General features: G+C 59.0%; 1 protein-coding gene across 3 annotated transcripts in view; it reads right to left on the bottom strand.

Moving 5' to 3' along the window:
- Nucleotides 1-3,188: 3,188 nt before the first annotated feature.
- OLFM1 (olfactomedin 1) overlaps nt 3,189-16,176 on the bottom strand; it is a 35,472-nt gene continuing 22,484 nt past the window's right edge. For all 3 annotated transcript variants that reach the window (XM_060153271.1, XM_060153269.1, XM_060153270.1), the window contains 2 exons: nt 11,251-11,357; nt 3,189-4,886 (listed from right to left, as the gene is read on the bottom strand). In XM_060153271.1, the coding sequence (XP_060009254.1) occupies nt 4,212-4,886; nt 11,251-11,357 (782 nt within the window). In that variant the 3' untranslated portion in view covers nt 3,189-4,211. The remainder of the gene's footprint in view (nt 4,887-11,250; nt 11,358-16,176) is intronic.

The raw sequence follows: 16,176 nt of genomic DNA, 5'->3' as shown, positions 1-16,176 counted from the left end.
TCCATCTGAGGATGGAGAGCCTGGTGCCTCTTCTACAGGTGGCGTGAGGTCAAAGGGATGCGGGGGAAGCAGGTGTCAACATCGGCTGCTAAGCGGTGACTGTGCCCGACATTTACCACCTATAATCTGCCAGTGGGATTACGTTAAGTGTTCCGATTAAAGACAATGTTCTACCCCCTACCCTGGCCCATTCAACTACCTGAAATCACCATCGCCTTCCTTTCCCTTCTCACGGGTGGAGCCTGGCCCCTGTCTGGAGACCCTGCACTTCCCAAGAACCCGAGAGATGCCTCCTTCCCGGTCACTTGCGAGAGCTCGGCCACCCTCACTGCACGCCTTCCCTAAACGACAAGGGCATCGCGACTCCAGGAGCTAGAGGTGAATTCCATGGGCAGCTGTGTGGGGTCACCCATCACAGGCCTCCTTCAAGAAGAAACCTGCGGAAACTAGAAAAAGTTCCAGGCCTACCCAGCTGCACCCAGGACTGGGCATCTCATGCTCTGGCCTCCGGTACCCACCAAAGAACTGCTGGGTTTTGATTCCAGGCCAAACTTTTAATAAAGAAAATTCATCTACAGATGTTCTGCCATCAGCCAATATATTCAGTTATTGGAATCTGGGAGATATAGTGGCAAGCCAGTTGTTTTATTTGCTCGCTGGATGGAACCATTTTTCTTGCGTATTTAATATCCTGGAGGATTATTTCCCCCAGCAAATACTCAGTCGGAGACAGCAAATCCATTCTGAACCTATCAGGTCGTTCGTTATTTTGTCTTCTGGTGACTCAGAGCAGGTATTTGTACATCTGCTGTCTCCTATGCCGTTAAGGGGAAATTATGAAGAGTTTGGCCCATAATTGCAGCTGTAATTACTTAACAATCCCTGCCTGATCCTGCCTGGACAGACTCCCAGCATGGCTTCACACCGGGAATGAAGTCGGTGGCGTCTTAGACTGTCTTATTGAAGTTAGGGCTGTTCTACGAAGAACCAGCTCCTGTCTCTCCCGGGGAGGATTTTGCGTGTGCTGGCTCCCTCCAAGGTAATTTGCAAACATGAAAGTAGGAAAATGCCTCCCACTTCTAAAAGTTTTAATTGCAGCCTGTCCTGCTGTGGCTGTGGCAGCAGCCTGTGCGAGTCCTCTCGTTCGGGGAGGACTTGCAGCTAATGAGGCTCTAATTGGGGGTCAGGCGTTTCCTACCATCTCCCACCCCGCTTCCTCGCACAGTTCAGGGTATCTGGCGAAGGAAACCCAGCGGCAACAAGAAAGCAAGAAAGGATTGTTTGGGATTATTTTTGTCTTGGGCTTGGTGAATTAAAAAAAAAAAAACCCAAATCTTAAAGAATGTGTTGGGTCTAAGAGAATCACGGATGCTGGGAAGATGGGGCAGTCCAGAGCATGGGTGATGGAGGAAGGATTTAAAGGAACAGGAAAGAAGCAGTGATTCCTCCTTGGAGATGGGGAACGGGGAGCTTACAGAAGGCGGGAGCTCTGAGCTGGGAGGGGAGGAAGGACGTGGGGAGAGCACAGGTGAAGGGGCCAAGGGGCTCTGGAGCGCCTTGTGCCTGGAGGTGGAGACCTGCTCGGTGAGCCCCACTGCAGCGTGTGGGCAGAGGGGAGAGGCTGAGGGGCGCTGGGGTCGGAGGTGGCCTGGGCCAGGCCCGAGGCGGCACTGTCCCCTCGCAGTGCAGTGTCTAGGTGGCCCCCAGCGTGCAGTAGAGACGTGGCCCCCGGTGCGGGGGAGGGGGGTGGGGAAGGGTCCCAGGAGCGGCCCTTGACTATGCAAGGCCACCGCCCCTCCCCCCAGGCTGCCCTGCTGGCCCACACCGCCAGCATTTTTCCAGGGTCCTCTGGCATCTCCCTCCCTCCCCACCCAGTGGTCCAGGGCCCACCCAATTTCTCATGGGCGAGCTGACTGCGATCCAGGGCTCCCAACAGTGGGCAAGCCCCGGCCAGTGGTCATTCTTTTCTGCTTCCGTGTGTTACTCCACCGGAGGGGTTGGAGAGGACAAGCGGGGCCTCCACCCTACTTCTCATCCCATATCTTCCCAGCAATTGGCCGGACCCCAAGGGCACCCACTGTGACTAGCAGACACGGTCCCCGTGCCCCCGCTGCCTCCTTGCCGGACCAGCTTGCTGTCTCAGTGGCTCCTGCCTCCGAGGGGCCCCGGGGACAGAGTCAGATGTTCTTAGATGTCCTCAGACTGACTCCGAGAGCACCAGCGCCACGAGCGCCAGCTACACCCCCTCTAAGGGCCGCCTACACCCCTGCCTGGGGACCCGCCAGGTTCTTTGCAGGACAAGTGATGGCAACTGAAGAAGGCTGTTTTGGAAACACATCAGCCCCTCTGCTCTCTGGTTTGGGTGCGCTGCCAGCTGGGCTGAGCTCACGGGGGCTGCTGGCTTCTCCCCAGGCCCACATCACAGCCCTGCTGTCCACCCTGCCAAGGAGGCCCGCCGCCCCGGAGCAGGGGGAAGGGCAGGGGAGGGAGTGGACGGTCACCACATGCCACACCCTGCCTTGGCATCTAGCGCCAAGGCCGGTCCTGAACTGTCCTGTGAAAGGAGAGTTACTTTGACCTGTGCCTTCTCTGGCCATGTGAACCCCCAGGGCACTCCAGAACGGCTCTGTCCTGCAGAGACCTCAGGGCCCACTTAGAGACAGAGCCTGGCTTGGTATCTGCAGGTCTGGCCGTGGTGGCCTGGGCTCCCCCGGTGCATGAGGTTCTCTGTCTCCAAGGCTCAGGGACCCAGACCCCAGACAGGGCTGGCCACTCACCCCCTGGATCCCCAGTGCTCCCAGTGAGCGGACTGGCCAGAGAGGGCCGGGGTTTACCTTTGCCCACTTTTCGGCAGGGTCTCTGCGGATGCCCCCTGCCACGTCGGAAGCGGGTGCTTGTCCCAGGCTCCTTCCAGCTGTATCTTGGAGGAGCCTGGCGGGGTGGGGTAGGGTGGGACTCCCAGTGGTGTAGCCCTCGGATTCAGATCCACCCAAGGAGTAGGGACCTCCAAGCTGATTCTCGGGCTCCGACCCTTGCGGAGGATGAGTGCCTAGGGACCCAATGGGGCTTGTGTCCAGCCCGTGCCCTGTCCTCTTCTGAGAGGGGCACTCGCTCTGGAATACGTCTGCAAGGATCTGGAAGTCTCGGTCATTTTTAAAACCTTCTGAAATGACAAACGAAGCAAAAACATCTCCTAATATTTTTATTGTTCCTTAGATAACCGGATAGTACAAAGTTTCCCTCTTTTTTACTTAAAAAATGTACTTTCCGCACACTGTTGCCCTCAAGAGCATTTCTTTCCCGTTGGAAACCGAAGTTTCCCTAGATGAGCCCTTCTCATCTGTGGTTACACTATTTAGATAATTTAACAAGAAGAGGATATTTCCTTTCATGATTAGCAACATGAACTTGGTCATCTCTCTATAAGGGCGAACACCGATGTGTTTTTTTTTTTATTTCTCTTTAGAAACAAAAACCATCCACTTACTAATCCAAACTACGGCATTGCATTTACGACATTCATGGCATCAACTAAACAGACAAGTCACCACCTCGAGGAAACAACAGACGGACATTGCACGATGTATCTACGGGGTACGCGGATTCAAACGGTGCGGCACTGCGCCTGTCCACGCCACACACGCCGGCCACCGCTCTTGGGGACTAACTCGGGTCCACGGGCTACTTGGGGTCTCAGCACAGAGCATCTAAGACACAACACGTGGTCAAGGACGGCAGCGGCGATGAGATGCGAGTTACACTAGCCTACGTGGCCCCCTCGGCCGCCGAGCCAGGCCCGGGGGAGGGGGGCTTCAATGAGACACGACACTCAGGTCCATCGAGCTGACCATGATCTACGGACGAGTCCATGCGATCCTAACAGTGGGTTGTTCTCAATAAGAATTGGCCAACAGTCAGTGCCTTACTTCTTGAGTATATTGACCAGAAAGGGGACCAGGGCGGGGGAACCAGGGAGCCCTGGGCTGCAGTTCCAGCCGTGTATACGGGGGCTGCTTCCCACACTGGCTGCCCTCCGGCTGGAGCTGGAGAAACGCGGGGGGCAAGGCCACCCCGTGATGCCGGAGTCCACGCTGCTGCTGCTTTTTCCAAATCAGCCTTGTTCGTCTCACCGATATTCACTTGGCAGCCGTCCCACAGGAATTTCCAGGTGGGTGGAGGACGCGGACCCTCGGCTTCCAGGCCGAGGGGACCTACAGCTCATCAGACCGGATGACGTGGAAGAGGGTGACGTTGTAGAGGATCTGGTGGCCGTTGTTCCAAGCGTACAGGGCGCGGTCCTTGGGGTTGTAATCCAGCATGGAGATGTGCGAGTACTTGTTCTGGAAGGGGATGTCGATGTACTCGTAGGTAGAGGCGTTGGTTTGGTAGGCGTAGTGGACCTTGGTGCCCCCCGAGTAGCCGTTGGTGACGTAGAGGGTCCCGCAGATGATGAAGGCCTCGCCGGCGCTGCGCTTGGGGTAGCTGGTGTTCCAGGTCTGCAGCACCTGCAGGGACACGGGGTCCAGCTTGCTGACGACGATGTTGCCGGCGTTCTGGTTGGTGGCGTAGACAGCCCACAGCCCGTTCTCGTCCACCATGAGGTCGATGTCCGAGTGGCCGCCCCACGCGTAGTGGTACATGTTATTATAGCCAGCATAGTCCAGGCTGCGTGTCTTGAGGATCGTCTCTGTCTTTAGGTCGAACCTGATGACGATGTGACTCTGGAACTTGTTGAAGTAGATGGAGCCGTTGTAGACCACCTGCCCCGTGCCGGACCAGGGGTGCGGGAGGCGGTGGGACGTGAAATTGTCCGTGGTCATGAAGGCCAGCATCGATCTGTACTCGCGGACAAAGCGGTTGTTGTGGTAGCCGTCCATGTACCAGACCTGCGGACACAGCGGACCTGTCAGTGGTGCTGAAGCGGGGGGGGGACCCCTCCCGGGTAGGCATCCCCTCCTGGACTTGGCGTTTAGTGATTCAGCACCCAGAGAAGGAGCCGGAAGGACTGGGAGAGAACAGACTAAATAGGGTCACGTCCTTCCTCCAAACCCACGGGGTGCCTTTCACGAGGGGCCAGGGCTGTCTCCCCACCAGGGGAGGAAGCGTCCAGCCTGGAGAAAGGACACCACGCACAGGGGTGTGGGGACCGACAGCCTGGGACCCCGCAGCCGCGCCGTGGGCGTGGCTGGCAGCCACCCTCTGCTGTTCCCGCCAAGCGGGTGGGGCTGCCCCCAGGCTGTGGGTCATCTGGGAAGGCTGGCCCTCCAGCAGCATGGGGCACCGCCCTCCAGCAGGACGTTGTGGCAGAGGGCACAGCCGCCTGGGCCCGCAGGAGGACAAGTGCCCACAACACCGGGCAGTCTGCAGGGATGGCCGTTATCAAGGTCGCCAGGAAGGGCGATGCCCGATATCCCAGGGGGCGCGTGCGTCAGGCCTCTCCTTTCGTCCAGGCCCTCACAGCAGGCCGGACTGAACCACCAGTCCGGCGGGGGGACGTCACTAATTTGGCACTTGGGATGCTCTGAGCGTAATCACTCTATCACGCCCGGTCCTGGGAAGGTGCCTCTCCCTGAGGAATCCGGGCTTCCAGAAGGCTCTGACTGCTCAAATCAACCAAGATAACAAACCCAGTAGAGGCCCAAGTTTGGGGTCACAAGAAGAAGAGCTTTCCAATGACTGCTTAAATGCCAGTTGACTCGAAAGCTGTCTAGACTTTGCACAAAACGCTTTAGTCATTTTCAACCAACATGGGAGCAAATTAGAAAGCAATGCAGTTAGTCAGAGGAAAATCTGCCGGGCTAATGCCGTTCCCAGTGCATCTGTCTGGCAAGAAGGCAGCTGTTTTATCCGTCGAGGGCTCTGCCGGCTGCAGGAGGGATTAAGGATGTGGGAGTTTTCAGACATGGTATTGCGCATGCGTTAAAAATTAAAAAAAAACAACCCCAAACCTGTAACCTTGTTCCTGAGACATCCATTCAGATGCTTAGAGGCAGATGTGCTTTTTGTTTTTAACAACATTTTTTTTAAAGGCTGGGTCTCATCTGAGGCTTTTCATTACCCTTAGCCTCCGTCAGAGCAGCCCTCGGCGATGCGGGCCACGTATTAGAACGGGGCAAGCGCAGGGCTGGGCGGAAGGTGTCAGAGGTCCGCAGGGTGATGTGCGGACGCCCTGACATCTCGCCTCCTCTTGGCTACCTCCCAGACAGGGAGCTCACTGCTTCTCTCAAGACTTAGCTCAAGTGACAGCCCCCCTCTGCACCCTCTTCTGACCGCCCCCACCTCAGCTCGCTCTGCCTCCGCCACGAGTGGGTCTTTGATGGTGGGGACCCGGTTGGGTTGATGCGTCCCTGGACCCCCAGGGATCAACACCTCCTTCCTGTGGGCAGAGCTGCGTGAAGTCAGCATCCAATTTCTAAGGATTTTTAAACTGCCTTTTCCTCCGATAAACTGGCAAATCGGTCACAGTGGGCAACACTTGGAAAAGGCAATTTAGGGTGGGAGAGAAAATCAGCACAGGTGCTAAATGTGTAACAACCAGCTCTTGGCCCGGAGGGTTTAGGCCACCAGGGAGCCCCTCTGTGCAGAAGAGGAGTGCATCATGGGACCCCCAGGGCCTGCGATGAGGGCCCACCTCTGGCAGCGCCTCCCACCCCCACGAGTTCACTCTGATCTCACCTCAAATGCCTTGTCCTGCCCTGCCTGCTCCACGTTCCAAGGCTCAGATGGAATCCCGTCCCCTCCAGGATGCCACCCAGAACCGCTGCATCTGAACCGCGGGGGCCTGGGACCAGGGTCCTCAACCTGGCTGGGTCTCCTGGGAGCTTTCACACCCCAGAACAATGGCACAGACCTTGGGGGTAGAGCCGGGCATCAGCTGGTTAAAGCTTCCAGGGGATTCTAACGTTCGGCAGGGTCCCTGAGACCACCTGCTCCAAGTCCTCAATTCAGAGAGGCCCAGGGGTGAGGGTCTCGCCCAAGGCCACATGGTCTGTTCACCAGAAAGCAGACTGCATCTCGCACAGGACACACCCACTGCCTGTCTTCGCTGGGCCACTTCCTCCCAGACTCCCGAGGCTGTCCTCTGAAATGCCCAACCGACCCCATAAAGCAGGTTCTGTTCACGGGCACAGACAGAAGGGGACGGCGACCTTCCACTCGCTCGCTCCTGGGCTTGACCACAATGCCCGCTTCACCCACCACCGCCCGGCAGGATGCCTCGGGTGGCCCAGGTGGCCATGCGCCTCCTGTTCTCCAAGTGATGGGAACTTGTTCCCTGCCCTCCGGGCGCTGGTGACCTCAGGGCCACGCTCCATGCGGGCTGCAGCTCCCTGTGGCCGTTGTCCTGCGGGAAGGACCGTGGGGCCCCAGGCTGAGGAGGGGGGAGAGCTGAGAACACACCGGGGAACAGAAGCCAGGGAAGCCCAAGGGAGAAAGGGGCCCTTGGGGCATCAGGGCTCAGAGCCCCCGCTGCGGGTGCTTCTGTCAGCAGAAGGAAGGCCCCCCGGGGCGAGTGGCGAGAAGAGTCCCCGCGGCAGGTCTGAGGCCAGTGCGCAAGCTCCCCCACCCACGAGGGTCCCTTTGCCAGAAGAGATAAAACAAAGCCACCTCCAGACTCTTTCTTCGTAAATGCCACGCCTTGAGTGGATGTGGCCTGCCAGCTCACTGGAATCAAAACGCCCAACACCAGCTCCCCTGTAAGAAAACCTGGGTATTCGCACATCCTGACTGCATTTCGGTTCCACACGGTGGAGTTTACGGAGAACGTGGGGTTTTCCTAATTGTCCCTATTATTTTCATGTGCTTTTTAGTGAAGAAGGCCATCTCGAGGCAGGGCAGGGCAGGGCGATGCTGTCGAGTCTGGCCCCATCTTACGTGATGCAGGGATGTACCCGGGAGGGGCGGAGCGGGGGAGGGAAGCCGCCCAAAGGGCCTCGCTTAGTAACGTGACCATGTCCTCTCCTCCCTTTGGCGGGGCAGGCATCTGTCACATGTCCTCCTGGCAGGACCTGACCTCAAGGAGCCGGCTCGGGTGGGAAAGATGCTCTAAAGGGAGCCCTGAGCTGAACAGGTGAGTAGGGAGGTGGGAGGCTTCACTGGGGAGTGAGGCTTGAAAGGGGGGCGAGGTCAGCAGCCCCAAGACCGTCCCCGACCACACGAAACGGTGTGACCGTGCAGTTCGGACAATACGACCTTCAGGAAGACGGATCCTGTAGGAATAAAATACCTGGATGGCTGTGACACCGTTTAGATGACAGGGAAGGACTTTTAAACACTAAACTGAGCTCACTGCTGTTTGGGAAATGAGAGGTGTTCTAGGGATGAGACCACCCCTCTGAACATGAACTTCCTGGGGGCCAGAGGCTGGCTGGTCCCCTTACCACTGTCTGATGTGAGGGGGCCTGGGACTTCTACGGTGGAAGCACGGCTGTTAAGAGGGATGGTGGATGCCGGACCTTAGAAGGGTCCACAGTCAGAGGTACGCGCCTCAGCGTCTTGGTGTCCCGGCGGAGGGACACAGCCTGGGGTGACGAGAGCATGGCTTCTGGAACTCTGGTACCATCAGAAGCTTCTGGACAGGGTGGAGGACCACCGGAGCCCAGCCAGTGCCTACACACAGGTGGTGCTTAACGAACGAGCTAACCTGGTTCTAACAGCTCAGCACAAAGGCAGGGGGACCCGAAAGCCCCTTGGAGGGCTCCCGGACAGGGGTCCCAAGGCAATTCCCCGCCCTGGCTGTTGGCCACACCCCTCTTTCCTCGCCCTCTGTGGCCTCCTGCACTGAAGCTGACACTGATTTTTTTTTGGGGGGGAGCGAGTTATTGGTCTCCTGTGTGTGATCAAAACTGGATGGAGAATGGAAAAGATCAAAACAAAAGAAACCAGCTCCCTTCTAGATCAATGGCAGGACCTGGGGACGTGTCACTTAGCAGGCTGTGAGCTGGTGGCTGTGCTGATCTCACGCCATGCGGCAGGACTGCCGACTGCCCACAGCTTTGGAGCAGGCCCCCAGGGTCCCCTGCCAGCGAGCTGGTCCCCTCCGTCCCTCCCCACGCAGTCAGCTCCCACAAAGGCCCCCCTTCCGCCTTCCTGCTTGCGCTCTGTCCATCACCAGGGCCCCCTTTCCTGGACGGTGATCAACTCATCAAGCAGAAGAGAGACGTCTAATTCCCCAAAGCACCCATCACCGCCTCGACGGCTTTGCAGATGAACCGACATCCTCACGGTACGGGGGGTTCCAGGAGCCCTGATACGTGATCTCTGAGAAAAGAAAATGTGACGAGCGCTCACTACAACAAAGGAAACTGACACCAACGTGGGGACCCAGAGGCACATCTGCGGTGTCAGGTGGGGCAAAATCCTCTAGACCGGGGTTCGTCCTCTGCGGCACCAAGGTCATTGGTTCCAGCTCACGGATCCCAAGAGGCCTGCTGGGTCAGTGGGGTGTGTGTGGTGGGGCAGGCAGGGGGCAGGCAGGAGGTGGGGAGAAGGCAACGGAGAGGAGGGTGACTCGGGAGACTCAACCTGGAACATCGCGGTAAATAAATGGTTAATAAACCCACCGGCCAGCCTTTCCTGAGACCTTGGGCAAGTCACGTGACCCTCCTGGCCCTGCGTTTTCTCATCAACACAGCGGAGACAACTATGATCTCCGGCTGGAGGGCAGCCGTGGGACCAAACCAGGACAGGCACAGGTGCGCTCAGCTGAGGGCTGGGCACACGTGTCGCTGCGTCCTAGAAACCAATACTTCCTCTTGTATTTCAATATAAACATCACGCGCTCTTTCACGTCTGCGTTACTGTTATCATCACTGACGTCTGCAGCAAGAGCACACTCCTAACCAAACTCAGAACCAAAGTGGTGTTTTCCAGGGGGATGCAGATGAAACTGAAGAGTAGTCAGGGTAACAATTGGCCAATCAAATGGTTCATTGGTAATTAACTGGTAATTAATTGGCTAATTAAATTCTTAGAAAACTTCCAAGGACCAGCTAGCCGTCACCATTCAGAAAATAAAACACAAAGAAACTTCACCCCCAAAATACCGGACCCGGTCATTTCCCGGGTTTGCAGCCTGTAGCTGGCCCCCTCCTTCCAGAACTCTCTGCCTGCAGACCCAGGGATGAGGTCTGGGAAGAGGCTGCTGGCCTGCCGGGGGTGGGTAAGGAAGGGGAGAGACGGGGGTTCCTCCCACTGGAGGTTGTGGGATAAAAAAGACAGACGCCCAGATCGCTGGAAAGCCCATCATGGTCCCCCAGGCGTCTTCCCCAGAAGGAGAATGTGCCGCTTCCTGATCTAAACAGAAGCGATCACACTGTCTAAAGGGTGGGAAGTCTCAAGATCCCTCCCCACTGAAAATCCTCCAGACAAGGCTCAGAGGTTCTCAAATTCCTAAGCTCCTTTCTCAATCCGCCCAGAGGAAGACTTGAAGTTTTTTTTTAAGTGTTTATTTTCTAAACGTCCTGCAGGCAAGGGGCTGGGTAAGAGAGGCCCTGGACTGTTGTGACGGTGCTCTCCGGGTGCCAGTGGTCAGGCTGGTGGACCACCAAGGGACAGGGATGCCCACAGCTCCTTTCCTCCAACCGAGAGCCAGAACCCTGGGCGTTCGGAACCTCCCTTCGCTGAAACGCTCCCGAAGTACGCTGTGGTGATGGACGGATGTTACCTGGGCCCAGTGGGCCAGGTGCCACCCTCCCAGCCAGCCAGTCCTCTGCTCCCCACGCCCCGAAGGGACTCCAACGACAACGCAACGCAGCCCCCACCCCATTCCGATCAAGACAGACGTGCCCCTCGGTCGTCTCTCTCTCCTTTTATGAGGTCTTTACCCAGGGAGGGAGAGTCTAGAAAAAAAAGAACATGGCTTTTCTCCTAAATCAAAAAAGAACATGAGTTTCCATCAGCCATGAAAGGAATGGCAAATGAAACGCAAATGAGAAGTCATTAAAACAAGAAGGCCTGACCGCGCTGTTCCCCAGCTGTTCCCCAGCGGAGCGGGGGCAGTGCTGTGAGCATGGGAAGGTTTCAGCCCGGAGGCAGCCCCTCCGCTCCCAGGGGCAGAGCCACGCGCGGGGAGGGGGTCGCAGGCGTCCTCGGACCCGCCTCGCCATCTGCGACTCTGCCTTAGTACAGGGACCTCGGCAAGGGACCTGGACCTCTCCCCAAAGTCCCCGGAACCCCACCCCGGGGGCACCAAGTTTCGCTCGTCCACACCCCCCCTGCCCCAGACCCAGATCCAATGAAGGAAGCACTTACCCTGTTATCACCTTCTGGGGCCAGAGGGTCCGTCATCCAGGACCCAAACCTCGAGCCGGAGGTCTTGATGGTCACGGGGTCACTTATGCCCGTCAGCTTGCCACACGCTGTAAGAGAGGACATGGCGCAGGGGAGTGAGTGCCTGGGCCCAGACCCAAAGGCGAGAGAGGCCACCACCCGCTCCCCCAAGCAGAGAGCAACGGAGGCCAGGGCCGGTGGGGAGAGGGAGGTGCAGTCCCCTGGGCCTCGGGCCAGGGGTGCCAGGGCCGCACCTCCCGATGGGGCGGCCAGCCTCGCCCAGACGCAGTTTTCTTCTCTGGGAAGCAGGGGCGGCAGCCGCTGGACCTCCTAAGGAGAAAGTGCATCCGCGGTCCAGCACAGGAGGAAGGGCGCTCCTTCCCCCTGGAGGGCCTGTGAGCTTCCCTGCAGGGTGACGGCAGGCTCCCTACTGCCTGGAGGAGGTGCCCAGGGGCCGGAGGGCTGGGATTTGAAGTCACTGACGAGCAGAGAGCACGGGGGTGACGGAGCCCTCCCGTCGCACAGATGGAGGCGGGAGACGGGCTGGGATGCACTCGGGGCCACACCGACACTCGGGCATTCCCGACAGCCCAGCGCCCTTCCCGCTGCCCCTGATAGCCCCGGGCAGCCACCGTGCCCAGCAGAAATCCCCCTCCTGCCACCTGGATGCCACCCTGTGTGCGTAGCCCTGAAGCCTTCCGGAATAAGTCAACTCAGCCAGCCTCAGAAGGGCAAAAGGTTCCTGGCCCTCAGAAGCCGACTGGCCCCTCGACGTAGGCAGTGGGCCCTGCCCTGCAGGGACATGTGCCGACTGGGACGCCCTCCCTTTCTTCCAGGCCAGGCCTGCGTGTGACTCCCCAGCTCTGCCTGCTCTGCTAAACTGCCACTGTATTAGCAGACGTAGAGGTCAGTCTGCAAAGTTTAGAGGAGACCTGCGCGTTTTCAGAAGATTGCCAGTGACTTAACCCAGGGACCGTGGTTTAGCCGGGGGTCATCCCGCCAAGTGAGGTGGCCCGGCCTCGGGGAGGGGCCCATGGCCACCTCTGCACTGTCTGGGGTGCCTCCCACTCTCTCCCCAAACTTAAAGTGGGGCAAGCAGATCCATCAGCATCATTGAACAAGACTGCAGAAGTGGACGCCCTGGACCCCCAGCCCAGTGCCTGGGGCCTCTGTCTCTTTGTGTTGTCAGGAGACCTTGTATCTGGGCAACGCGGAGGCTTTGGACCGGGATTAAGAGCTGACTGCAAAGCAGAAGAAAGGCGGCTTTACAGCCAAATTCCCATCAAGTCACGCTGCCCCGCTCCTAAGCCCCAGCGGTGCCGCTCCCCAGGCTGCTGCCTCTGGCCCAGATTCGAAAAAGGAACTCAACTATTTTTACTCGCCCATCCCTTCCCAGTGTATATTTGCCTGTTCCCCTTTCAGGAGGAATTGCATACTTTTTCCCACTGAAATACTGTCCCCTCAAGGCCGGCCCTGTCCACACCCCGCATCTGAGGGAGGACAGACAGAGGAGAAAGTGACTGGACATTACGTGCAGGTTAGCCAACATCTACTGCAACCAGAAGTAAGAAAAAAGTGGGTCCTTGGAAATCTCGCGAGAGCGTGTGTGCCCACGAGAGCCCCAGACCAGGTTCTCATCCCACGAGGGTTTTGAGAATTTGGGGTGGGGTTCCCTGAGGGTTCCGTCTGGAGGAGGGAGGGCAGGGGAGAAGCAGGACACTAGGCTGGTCTCCCCCCAGCACCCTCTTTGTTTCTGTGACCCTGGGGGGTTCTGGGCTGCCCCCGGGAGACAGCAGACCCTCCGAACTGGGTGGGAAATGCTAACAGGGGCCATCGAACACCAGAGACAGCCCATCTCCCTGCTGCCCAGAGGCCAGCAAAGTGCCCCGTGTGAATGTCCCGTGCAGGGCCTCCCCACCGCTGAGTCAGGGACAGTGGTCCTGTCTGCTGCCCGGAAGGAGAAGTCCCAAGGCACCGTGGCCCCAAGGGTGTCACGGATCGGGGGCCCCGGGTGGGATGCCTGCTGGTGCCCCATCGCGGGCACACTTCCCAGTGAGACGTCCGCTCACGCCACGCCCTGCCCGGCCTTCAGCGGCCACACCCGGCCTGGGACGACCTCCCCCGAAGGAGACAGACATCCATCCTTTACATCACGTTCAGAAGGTGACGCTGGCGGGTGAGGCCCGGCTCGGCCGCCTGCCCAGCTCTACTCGCCTCCCTACCTTTGCTCAGGCCCACCCTCATCGGGACAGCCAGACCCCCACCCCGCTCCTGCCCTCCTGTCTTCTGTGGCTGGACCCACACCGACGCCTCTGCAGAGCCCGCTCCCTTCTGGACGGCACCCACCCTGCCTCCCCGACCCAGGCTGGGCCTGCACACCCCCTGGGCGTGGCCCCGGGTGTCCGGGTCTCACGACCCCAGGCAGGACGCCCCTCCCCCCCGCAAGGCTCAGCCTGGGGGAGCTGTCCAAAACGAATGAATGAACGAACAAATGACTGAACAAATGACTCACCTCTCAGGAACTGAGAGGTATAAGTATCCATCTCCCAGAAAATTGTCAGCCCACTGCTTTGCCACGTAACCCGCCAGAGGGGACGGGGCGGGCGGGGAAGGTGGGCCGCCTCTTCTGAGGGCGGCTTCCTTATCCGCCAGAAGGATACCCACCCCACAGGCGGTGGTGGGAATTAAAGCAGTTAACCAGTGGGGAGCTTCTAGAAGGATGCCCGTCACGCATAAGTGCCCAGTGAGGCCAGCGGCCATGGATTCACACTGAGACTGTGGCCATGCCCAGGCTCGGGGCTGCCCCGGATGGTCCCACTGCGTTTGGCCCACACGTGGCTGCAGAGAAGGGGAGACCGTCTGCGGGGGGGCCGGGGGGCGGGAGGAGGGCGTCTGCACCAGCTCCAGCCCCGCCCTGCCCTGGGCTGAGGTCTCCCCCAGTGCACCCTGGCCCGACGGGCTGAGCCCACCCTCCCCCAGCCTCTCGGAGGGAGCCTTAGAATCACGGATGAGGCAGCAGAGAAGGGCCCAGCTGGCCCGTGAGGCCTGCTCGGCCAACTCCTGGCTGTGGGCTCGGCTCTCCACTGGGGATGGAGGCTGCCCGCCCTGCTTGAGTCACGGAGTTATTTTTGGTTCTCCATCCAGACTGGCTGTGCCAAGACCTCGGGAACTGTCAGGATCTAAAAAAGCCCCACGGCAGAGCCGCGAGGCAGAGTCTTGGCACGTTCCGTTCACGAAAGTGGCCCTCTCTTGTCACGAGCGCTTGGGCTTCGTGGACGGGGAGGGAAGGGAAGCCGAGCGGGTCCATCTCAGAGGAGGCTGGGCTCCAGGCACAGCACCCTCAGCTGGGAGGGCCCTGAGAGCCCAGGCCGGGTCTCAGGAGGGGGGCCGCCTTGCAAAGCTGGGGGCCTGGACAGAGCAGCCTCCGCAGATGAAATCCTCTGGTTCCCGCTATTCCTAGAAGGAGGCCACTTCTGAACAACAGCCCGAGTGACCTCTGACAGGAGCCTGAGCGGGCCCCAGGGCGACATGCCCGCCAAGGAACCGGGCCAGAGACCAGATTGAGGGGCCTGACCGCTCCACAGCAGGCAGACAGGTCCCGGGACCGCCCGGCCTCCAGGCCCATCTGCCTCGGTCCCAGCTTGTATCCCTAAAGACTGGAGAGTTAAGCTGGAAGAGCTGGCAGAGCTGGGAGCTCAGACAGACACATGTCCTTGCACAAGAGCTAACCGGGGACGGAGCAGTCTCCCTGCAAGCCCAGGCCCAGAGCCCCGAGGGCCAGCCTGGACGCCCATCTCCCCTCCGCACCTGGGCAGGGACGGGGACGCTGAGAGACCTCTTGCGATCCCGAGCACTTTCCGGAAGGAACCTGGGGGGACACCTGCCTGCCTGCTGGGACCACTGAGGTCACTGCCGTGGGCGGCACCTGGACTCAGGTCCCCTCCCTCCTCGCTGTCCTAGTCGGTCCCCTGAAGACTGAGACACCCTAAACTTCCCTCTCAATCCTGAGGGTAAATCCGCATGGGCTAACTTACCCACCGTCCTTGGGAGCAGCTCACTCACCCGGCTCCATCCCGGCCTCTGGGGAGGAGGTAAGGGCCCCTCTCTCTGTCTCCTCGACCTTCCCTACAGAGGCCGTTAGCACCGGAGAACCAGGACGGTCCAGCTGGGGGAAGCCCTGAAGTCAGCCAGTTCCCCTCATTTTACAGACAGGACTGAGGCCTGACACTAACGGGCATGTGACATGCCCGGGACACGTGCATGAGTACCAACGACGTTCCGCATCGGATCTTAAGTCTCTGCTTTTGGCTGGTCTAGCTGCTGGGGCGTCTGATTCTGCAGGCTGTCCACGGAGTGGCAGTAACAGGTCGGGGGACAGGGTCGCCGGGCAGCTCTGCCTCTCCCTTGCCTTGCCCGGGAACCAGAGGAACTGCAGGGGAGCCGTGGACACCCGCCTCCCTTCCGGATGACGCCCGAGAGGTGCTGAGCCCCATGTCCAGTTCCAGAAATCAGACTTTCAGATTCACGTTCTGGCTGGGAACGTGAGGAACACATTAGGAAAAACACACAATGCCATTTAAATGGATTAAAAATGGAAACAGAAAACCAATGGAACCTGCAGTCCTTGGTTTTTTTTCCCCTGTGTACGGAATTGTCAGCAACATCACTTTGAAGAGAATAGAGACCTAATTAAGAGCACTGTGGGGAAACTGCAGGGAGACCCTCTTCCCCATCATTACACCAGGAAGGTAACCGAGATGCTGTTCACCAGAGCAAAAGGAACCTACAGTCAGACCCAGGAGACAAGAGGCGGAGGTGGCGGGGGGCCGGGGGGAGGCGGGGGAGGCCGAGGAAGGAACTGCCGACCTCTGAGACACTGCATCTTCAGGAGTCCTAACCGCCCAGGAC

This window comes from Lagenorhynchus albirostris, chromosome 7, assembly GCF_949774975.1.
Source record: "Lagenorhynchus albirostris chromosome 7, mLagAlb1.1, whole genome shotgun sequence".
Classification (NCBI taxonomy): domain Eukaryota; kingdom Metazoa; phylum Chordata; class Mammalia; order Artiodactyla; family Delphinidae; genus Lagenorhynchus; species Lagenorhynchus albirostris.
Note: the sequence above shows the minus strand (reverse complement) of the source record. Positions and strands in the feature narration are given on the sequence as shown.